The 10,162-nt window shown below is 40.6% G+C and overlaps 1 protein-coding gene across 1 annotated transcript in view; it reads left to right on the top strand.

Moving 5' to 3' along the window:
• LOC107662710 (probable E3 ubiquitin-protein ligase HERC1) overlaps positions 1-10,162 on the top strand; it is a 78,104-nt gene that overhangs the window by 4,414 nt on the left and 63,528 nt on the right. The window contains 8 exon segments of the mRNA XM_016452784.1: positions 1,621-2,587; positions 4,196-4,291; positions 4,427-4,543; positions 4,819-4,914; positions 5,064-5,249; positions 7,422-7,733; positions 9,059-9,155; positions 9,481-9,624. Of these exon segments, the coding sequence (XP_016308270.1) occupies positions 1,655-2,587; positions 4,196-4,291; positions 4,427-4,543; positions 4,819-4,914; positions 5,064-5,249; positions 7,422-7,733; positions 9,059-9,155; positions 9,481-9,624 (1,981 nt within the window). The 5' untranslated portion in view covers positions 1,621-1,654.

Raw genomic sequence — 10,162 nt, 5'->3', positions numbered from 1 at the left:
TTTCTAGGTGCTGATCCACCATCTGGTCTGAATACGTACTGGATCCGGGTGACCATCTGATTTGGATACAGACTGGATCTGGTGGCTACTTAAAGTAACTTAAAAACATAAGCTGTCATGGCTTTTTCATCATATCATTTTTTACAGTGTAGGTGTATATGACTTTCTTCTTTCTGACGATTCCAGTTAGCGTTATATTAAAAATTGTCTTTGATCTTTCAAGCTGTTTAATGCCACGCAGCGGGTGTTGCATGCATCAGTCCAAAAGAAGTTAAATAAAACGTGCCCATCCATAAAAAAAAAGTGTCTCACATTACTCCGGGGGGTGAAAAACGGCCTCCTGTAGCAAATCGATGCGTTTTTGTAAGAAAAATATCCATATTCAAAACGTAATAATCACTTTAATGTAGCTTTTTTCATGTAGCGAACAGTATTGAGAACCGCTGCTTTTGAACATTGATTTTGAAACCTGTGAATCCATTAGAATCGTTAGAAGACTTAATCGCGATTCATATATGAATCGATTTTTACGTGCACCTCTAGTTTTCTCTTCCTCTTCTCTAAAGCAGTGCAGCATGGCCTCGCCCCCTTTGCTGCCTTTTCCCGAGGGCGGGGTTTATCTGGGTTTGTGATGTCATGAACCCGGGAAGTAACTCATTGTAGTCCCTACCAGCCGTTTTTGTAGGCATTAAACTGCCAAAATTTTAAAAGACGATATCTCCGTTTGCATTGAACTTTCAGCTTCGTAACTTTGCAGATATTGTTTATGCTCAAACAGCAACATTACACAGTAACTAACGTTTAAAAAAGTGAAATCGCAATGAACCACCCCTTTAATTTGTGTTCTGAAGATGAACGAAGGTCTTACGGGTTTGGAACAAATGAGAGTAATTAATAACAGAATTTTAATTTTTGGGTCAACTATACCTTTAAATCAACAACTTTCACAGCCTTTCGGCTTAGAAGAGCTCCATGAACTTAGAATATGTAATTCCCCAAGTAGCAAAGTGCTAAAAGATGTTCTATTTTCTATAGACAGAAAAGTCTATTGTCAGTAGCATAGTGATGCATGAAGCACCTCTCACACATAAGTCACTTTCAAACCCGGCAGGTTCCTGTTGGTCAATATGGTGAATTTGAGTGAGCGACTTGAATTCGGGCAAAATATTTTTACCCTCATTCAAAACTCCCAATCACACAGATTCCTATTGAAATGACTGGAATTATCCCATGACATTTCGTAAAGCAATGGTAAATGTGACCACACCTTAAGTTTTTTGCTCGGGTACAATGGTAGGGTCTCATTCCATGTGGGGTTTGTACCGGAAACCTTCGGACTTGCATTGAAAGTCTTTGCAAGGTCTTTTTTTTTAAAGATTTATTTTTGGCATTTTCGCCTTTATTATGAAAGGACAGATCAGAACTGACAGGAAGCAAAGTGGGAGAGAGATATGGGGGTGGAATGGGGAAAGGTCCTCGAGTCGGGATTCAAACTCGGGACACCAGTAGCACAACGGCGCTGTATGTTGGTGCACTGCCCACAAGGCTATTGACGCCGATGTCTTTGCTAGGTCTTGAACTGTATTTTTTATTTTCTTTTTCTTTTTTTCTCTCTTCCAGCTATGTGCCTCTTGTATGTGAATAATGTACAGTGATGGTGCCTTCTCAGACCCACGTGATGCTCAAGTGGCAGGAGCACCTGAACAGCTCCTGGGCGGCGGAGGACAGCGTTCAGACCGCCACACGGCACGGAGCGGCAGCTCTCTATGCAAAACTGGTCTACAACAAGGAGGTTGTGGGCTTGGCCCAACCAGTGCAGGACCTAATGGGTCCACGCTTGCCTGACTTCCAGTACGAATCCAGCGCTGAGGAGGAGAAGGAGGAATATCTGTCCGCGCTGCTCCACAGTCAGCGATGCCTTGCCCAATGCATGCTGGCGAGGACCCCCTTTGCCCTATCCCTGCACCACAGACTGATGATCCTCCAGAGGGTGTTCTACTCCCTCCATAGCAAGTATCACGACCGATTCCGAGCACCGCTGCCTCCCCAGCCCTCATCCTCCAGTGCAGAAGGGGGCACTCTAGAGTCAGTGTCTGAGCCTTGGCCAACAGGCAGTTCCCGTTCAAAGTCGGGCACAGACGTTCTTATTGAAATGGGAGTCCGGACTGGGTTGAGTCTCCTTTTTGCCCTACTGAGGCAGAGTTGGCAGCGTGGGAGTCTTGAGAACCCACCGGACGTTGCTCTGTGCAATGAGGTACTGGCAACAGCGTCTTCAGTCCTGGCCGCCCTGCCTCCTCTTTCCTTGGCCAACGAGAACAAGATCCCGACAGTGGGGCTTGACTGTCTTACACAAGTTGGAGACTTCCTAAAGAAGACGGCGGTCAGCGGATCCGGGGCGGATCGGGCGGGTCGCAGGCTATCCCTGGAGCTCCTCCTCTCGTTAGCCTTACAAAGAGGATCCTTGCGCTTCCTTCTGGAGTGGGTGGAGGTGGCGCTGGCTGCCTCCGCTTCCTCCACCACGTCTGAAACAGTTGGAGTGGGTTACGAGCTGATCCATCAAACCCTGCAACAGATGCGCCAGCACACGGTGTGTTCTTGCACCATGCGGCTGACCTAGCGGTCAGCTAGGACACTTTCCTCCATTTGTTCATCCCTCCCTCTGCATTTAAAGCAAATCGTTGTTGCTAATTGCTACTGCTAATACATTACCGCCATACAGTAGTTTACCATTATTCTGTATTCCTCTCATGGAGGGCAGGAATGATTTGAACATTTCTCCTTGCTCTAAATAAGATTTTGGCTTTCAATTGACCAGGAGCTCTTGGCCGTCTTCCCAGCTCTGAAAGCCGCCTGAGCCACACCAGACCTGCCATGTGCCGTGCTCTAATTTATTGATGTCTTAATCCATGGGAAATATGTCTACTTCAAGGCTTTAGTGCTTGAAGTTCAGCAGAACTTGTTCCCTGTACTAAAGGAACTGTTTGTTTAAAGATTTTCCTACTCCTGAGTTCAAAATTAATTCGTTCTCTGAAACGCTAACTGGTTAAGTACTTTGGTGAGATGAAGCCAGAGACTATATTCTCAATCTTTAATCAAAACATAATAAATTAATTTCCTTTCATGCTAACGTCACCCGGGCCACAGGATAATGCTAACCAATATACAAATAGTGATTTAGATGTTGCGTTTTAGCCAACTTTGGCATTCAGGTCACTTTCACCTCACAAATCCTACTCTACATTTTATTTTCTAGGAATATTTTGTTTTAATCAATTACGGAAGTGACTTGGGTTGCCGTTTCACTTTGTGCTCATATAATTTAATCGACCATCTGAATGGGTGGTGTTAGCGAATTTAAAAACATAAATGCATGCTTTTATTTTAGAATTATATTAACCAGTCATTACCAAGATGTCTTGGAAAGAGTCCATCATTTGGAACACATTGCATCCTATTCTAAGCGTTATATTTACCCTATCCATTTCTTAATGCGTGCTATTGATCTGATTGTGAACGGTTTATTTGTGCATATGTTCAATTTCCAATTTGTTCTGACCTCGTAATTCTTAAAGGAATAGTTCACCCAAAAATGAAAATTGCCATCATTTACTCACCCTCATGTCATTCCAAAATTGTATGAGTTTATTTTTTATGTTGAACATAAAAGAAAATATTTTGAAGAATGCTGGTAATCAAACAGTTGATGGTTCCCATTGACTTCTATAGTATTTCTTTCCCTACTATGGAAGTCAATGGGGACCAACAGCTGTTTCGTTCTTAAAAATTCTTCAATCTTCTTTTTGTGTTCAACATAAGAAAGAAACATATTCAGGTTTGGAACGACATGAGGGTGAGTAAATGATGACAATTTGAATTTTTGGGTGAACTGTTCCTTTAATCATTCATTCAACCACCAATTGATAGAAACAAGCCCCCACCCTACATTTTTTTAAGTTTTTAATAATCTGTTTTACTCAGCTGTACGTCATAACTTGGGAAAGAGGATCTGTCTATTTTCATTATATTCCGACTTTTTTTTTTGACCATGGTTAGGCACGATGAATAAAAACTTCACATAGATGTCTCAGTGGCATACAGTAAGTATGCCACACATTTTATTGGTTCTACCATACTTCAGTTAGCCATAGATATTGCAGCTGCTAGTATTATTGGGTTTAATTTGTTGTTGTTCCAGGCTGTTCGTGGTGAATCCGTCAATACTCAGGTGCTGAAGAAGGATGCAGATGGACTCTGTAGCCTCTCACATGTTGCTCTTTGCGTCTTTGAAGAGGTGTGTTTGTGCAAATAAACCTACAAGTGTTCTGTAATATACAGTGTTATTAAAAATTTGTCAGGCTTTGTCTTCTATGACTCTTATTTTGATAAGCAGATCTTTAATCTGCATGTGTGTGTGTGTGTGTTGTAGATCTGCACCCTGGCCTCTAACTGCCTGTGCTCATGCAGCGCGGGGTCTTCCTCCGGCTCGGAGAATGATGCTGTCATGGTGTACGTGTGGGGCAGCAACAGCAGCCATCAGCTCGCCGTTCCGAAAATTACAGCCTTACATCATAATATGGGAGAAAGGATCTGTCACTACTTCCATTTCATTGCAACTTCAAGCAATACGCCACCATTTTATTTTGTCAGAGCTAAAGGCTGTGGTTAGAACACTGTTAGAATAAAAACTTGATCACATAGATGTATCAGTGACATGCATTAAGTATGTTATCAGGTTTTGTGTTTCTATAGTATTTCAATTAGCAATATATATTGTAGCTGCTAATATTATTGGGATTAATTTGTTGTTTGTTGTTGCAGGCTATTCGTGGTGAATCCATCAATACTCAGGTGCTGAAGAAAGATGCAGATGGACTCTGTAGCCTCTCGCATGTTGCTCTTTGCCTCTTTGAAGAGGTGTGTTTGTGTGAATAAACCTACAAGCGTTCTCAGACTGTAGTATTATGTGTTATAAAAAAAATTCTCAGGCTGAGTATGAGAGACTTTGGCCACTATTTATTCTGATAAGTACATTTTTAATCTGTATATGTGCATGTGTGTTGTAGATCTGCACCCTGGCCTCTAACTGCCTGTGCTTATGCAGTGCGGGCTCTTCCTCTTCCTCCGGCTCCGAAATTGATGCCGTCATGGTGTACGTGTGGGGCAGCAACAGCAGCCATCAACTCGCCGAGGGAACGCTGGAGAAGATTTTACAGCCCAAACTGGCTCAGGGCTTCAGCGATGCACAAATGGTTTGTGTGGGTTTATGTTACTCAAGAGTATTGAAAATCCAAATAACTGGAAGCCGTCGTGAAGCTAACATTAGTTCCAACAGAAACAGCATGAGGAGGAGTAGACAGATCTCTCCAAGAAAAATGTAATGAGACAGATCGCAACGCTCAATTTGACAGTTTTATAAAAGAGCTTTTAATTAAAAGGTCCCATTTTTCTGTCTGATCTGTAAGCTCATTCATATTAGATGGACAAAACTGGAAAACACCGCAATTTTTCATATTATGGAGGACTTCGGTTCCACTTTCCTGTATGACAGAAAAAAACAGAAGATGTAAATGACATTGTTAGCTGCATGATATGCATCATATAGGGCCAAATATATATACATTGAATTTTATAAAATGATTTAATTAAATATGCATATTAAAATATATTTTCATACTTGCTTTTTTTCATTTTTTCGGTTGTATTTTATATTTAAATGGGTCATATGATGCGATTTCAATTTTTCCTTTCTCTTTGGAGTGTTACAAGCTCTTGGTGCATAAAGAAGATCTGTAAAGTTGCAAAAACTAAAGTCTCAAATCCAAAGAGATATTCTTTATAAAAGTTAAGAGTCAACCACGCCTACCTAAAACGACTCGTTCTAACACGCCCCCACATGTCTACGTCACGATGTGGGAAGATTTGCATAAATGTTCACGCAAAGAAAGAAGGCGTAACTTTTATTCTCGCTGTAGTATTGTTGTTGCCGCCGCCACCATGTCGTGAAGGCGCTGTGTTTCATTGTGAAAACCGTGGACGAAGCGGAGTCCAGCCCGGGGTCGTCACATGTGGTTGCCGCAAGCCCCCCTGCCTCTGCTCACTCAAGCCAGCCTCCGCATACTCTAGGCCGCGGCTCACTCTAGGCCTCCGGCCTCCGTTCACTCAAGGCCGCGGTGTGTGACGTTGTTTCGTTGTGAAAGCGAAACTGCTTTGTTTGGCCTTCCAAAAGAGGACACGAGTAGAAATCAGTGGTTAAGTTGTATTTACAACACTGTTACAGAATGTAAGTACGTTTTTTATATTTAAAGAATTTGCCACTGATGATTCAAACGTGAGTTTTTTGGGCAGTGTAGAGTAGCACTTGTTGTTTGTCATTTCTCCAATCACAAATGCAGACATGGTTTTATGTTTACGCGGTGCAACGCATAAAAAGACCGTATAAGTCATTATAATCCGTAATTATGTCCCCACTGGATGCAACAGATGCCTCGTTTATAATGGGTTTTAATGTTTTTGTCTCGTCGCTCCGGCCGGACAGGGCATCACAATATGGTAAGGGGCGTAACATTTCCTTCACACGCTTGAGGTATTCGGCCAATCACAACGCACTGGATAGCTGGCCAATCACAGCACACCTCGCTTTTCAGACCGATGAGCTTTGTAAAAATCGACACATTTCAGAAAGGCGGGGCATAGAGGAGAAACAATAATGTACAGTATGTGGAAAATAATTTCATTACACCAAATACACAAAATAATATTCTTTTTAGCAGCATCATATGACCCCTTTAAACATACATTTATTTATTTATTTACAGCTTTAAGAGGTGAGAAGAAGTGATGGGGAGATGTATTTATTTATGTATTTATTTATTTGCATGCTAAATTGTTTACTGTAAAATTATCAAATTAAATATGCATATTGAAATTTGAAAATATAAGGGCATATTTTGTCTAATTTTAAAGGGCATAGGTTTGTTAATTTATATATATATTTATTTATTGTTTTGTTTTATTTATTTATGTTTTATTTAATGTAAGATTTTTGTGCCTTTTATTACAGCTTTAAGAGGCCACAAGAATGTATTTATTTAGTTAGATATTTAAACAGTATATAGTTTATAATGCAGTCAGTTTCATATTGGTTACTGACTGCATTATAAATAATAATAGACCATCTTATTGAACTAAATTTCTTTGTTTCCTCTCTAACTAACGGAGTATGTGGTGTGCAAAGACTAATCTGAAGTCTCTGCTATTTAATATAGACATGTCTTTTCATTATTATTGAGAAATGCAATTTGGAAAACAGTAGCCACATCTTAATAAACTGTGCCCTTTCACTAATACAGTTTAGACAATCTCTATCACGGTTGATTCAATTGACTTGGCTCTAAACGGTACTCTTCTCTTTCCACCTGCAGATTGAGGCAGGCCAGTACTGCACGTTCTCTGTATCTGCAGATGGTGCAGTGAAGGCTTGTGGGAAGGGTAGTTATGGGCGGCTTGGACTAGGAGACTCTAATAACCAGTCCATGCCAAAGAAGCTGGTTCTGGAGCCACCTCGTACCATGAGGAAGGTGTCGTCTTCCAAGGGATCAGACGGACACACGCTGGCTGTCACGGTGGAGGGAGAGGTGTTCAGCTGGGGAGATGGAGATTACGGCAAACTGGGCCACGGGAACAGCGCCACACAGAAATACCCCAAGATTATTCAAGGCCCACTGTTAGGAAAGGTGAGAAAGTGTGTTTTCTACATGCAGAAGTTATTATTATTGGTATGTTTGGATGTGAGTGTCTTAATTGAAAGCATTTCCCTGAGCTCTTTTGACTCGGATCAGTAGATAACATTCCAGAAAACCCTAACACCCACCTAGCAACACCCTAGAAACGATATACAACTTAGCCATCCTCCAGAACACTCTAGGAAACACATAGCAGTGTCCTAGCAAAAAAAATAAACTGCATCATAAACTGCATAGCATCATGCTGAAATCACTTAGAAGACCCTAGCAACCATATAGCAACACCCTGGAAACCACATAGCAATATCCCTATTGACTATAGCAACATGCTAAAATATTTCAGAATATAGAATGTATACACCCGGCAACAACCTGTAACACCACTGTATCATCCTAGCAAATCAAGAACACAATCGAAACTGCATAGCAATCACCCAGAACAGTCTAGCACCCACCCAACAACGCCCTAGCAACCACAACACCCTAGCAACTGCATTGCCTTGCCCTAGCAAACCCAGAAAACCTAGAAACAACATACAAATGCATTAGCAAACACAAAACACTCTAGCGACTGAATAGCAACATGTGAAAACCCTAGAAACCATATAGCAACACCCTGGCAACACCATAGAAACATAATGTGTTAAAAATCAACCAGATTGTTGGTGCCAATATCCTCGTGGGCAGCGCCCCAAAATATAGCGCCGTTGCACTTCAAGCGTCCTAAGTTCGAGTACCAGCTCGCGGACCTTGCTAAAAATCAGTCAAATCACCCTAGCAACTGCATAGCAATGCCCTAGTAACCACAGAACACCCTAATAACTGCATAGCAACATTTTAAAATCAACCAAATCACCATAATAACCTCTTAGCAATGCCCTAGCAACCCCTAAATTCCATAGCAACTACATAACATGCTACAAAAATCAACCAGATCACCCTAGCAACCACATAGCAGTGCCCTAGTAACCACAGAACACCCTAACAAATGCATAGCAACATTCTAAAATCAACCAAAACACCCTAGTAACTACATAGCAATCCCCTAGCAACCCCTAAATTTCATTGCAACTACATAACATGCTAAAAATCAATTAAATCACCCTAGCAAGCATATAGCAATGCCCTAATAAACACAGAACACCTTAACAACTGCATAGCAAGATTCTAAAATCAACCAAAACAACCTAGCAATCACATAGCAATGCCCATGTAACGACAAAACACTCTAACAATCACTAATATTTGTAAAAAATGTAACAAATCTCATCATTGCATTTGTCAAAGTGTGCGTGTTTCCTGTGTGTGTATTGCAGGTGGTGGTGTGTGTGTCTGCTGGATACAGACACAGCGCTGCGGTGACTAATGACGGAGAGCTGTACACCTGGGGGGAAGGCGACTTCGGTCGACTTGGTACATCATTCTCCTCTTACAGACCATCAACATCACTACACACACACACACACACACCTACCTGAGGCCTGAGGATCTATTCTTAGATGTAGTGTTGTCAGTGAAATACAATACACTATTGATTTCTGGGAGTTGGTTTTTATGTTTTGAATGACTGCTGTGCACAGTGCACACTGCTCAGAGTTTTCTCTTTTTAATCCATAGAGAAATAATTTGCCAGGCAGTAAACGAGACGCCTGATCCCTCAGACTGAGTCAGACTGTTGTGTCAGAAGTTCTGCCTGTGTGTCTCAGTCTCGTTTTTCCTCTGTCTGCCTGTCATGTAGGTCACAGCGACAGTCACAGTCGTAACGTGCCCACTCTAGTGAAGGACATCAGTGGGGTCGGGCAAGTGGCCTGTGGCAGCTCTCACACCATCGCTGTGGCTCAAGATGGACGAATCGTCTGGTCCTTTGGAGGAGGAGACAACGGTATGCTGATGTTTCATATAAAGTGGCCATATTCTGTAGTATTTGAATTTTTTTTTCTCTCTGTAGAACTCCACATTTTCCTCTAGAATCAGTCGTAATTTAATTTCCGATGACCATTTTCATCATCTTCACACATGAAGTACACTTGGAGGGATGTTAAAATAATCTATTTATCATTATTTATTTGTTCCATCTATCTATCTATCTATCTATCTATCTATCTGTCTGTCTGTCTGTCTGTCTGTCTGTCATTTATTTAGTTGTAATTTATTTATTTATTTTATTTAGTTGTGATTTATTTATCTATTTTATTTAGTTGTGATTTATTTATTTATTTTATTTAGTTGTGATTTATTTATTTTATTTAGTTGTGATTTATTTATTTATTTTATTTAGTTGTGATTTATTGATTTATTTTATTTAGTTGTGATTTTATTTATTTATTTTATTTGGTTGTGATTTTATTTATTTATTTTATTTAGTTGTGATTTTATTTATTTATTTGATTTAGTTGTGATTTTATTTATTTATTTGATTT

Source organism: Sinocyclocheilus anshuiensis, unplaced genomic scaffold (assembly GCF_001515605.1).
Source record: "Sinocyclocheilus anshuiensis isolate Anshui unplaced genomic scaffold, SAMN03320099.WGS_v1.1 scaffold457, whole genome shotgun sequence".
NCBI lineage: Eukaryota > Metazoa > Chordata > Actinopteri > Cypriniformes > Cyprinidae > Sinocyclocheilus > Sinocyclocheilus anshuiensis.
This window is presented reverse-complemented; position numbering and strand designations above follow the sequence as displayed.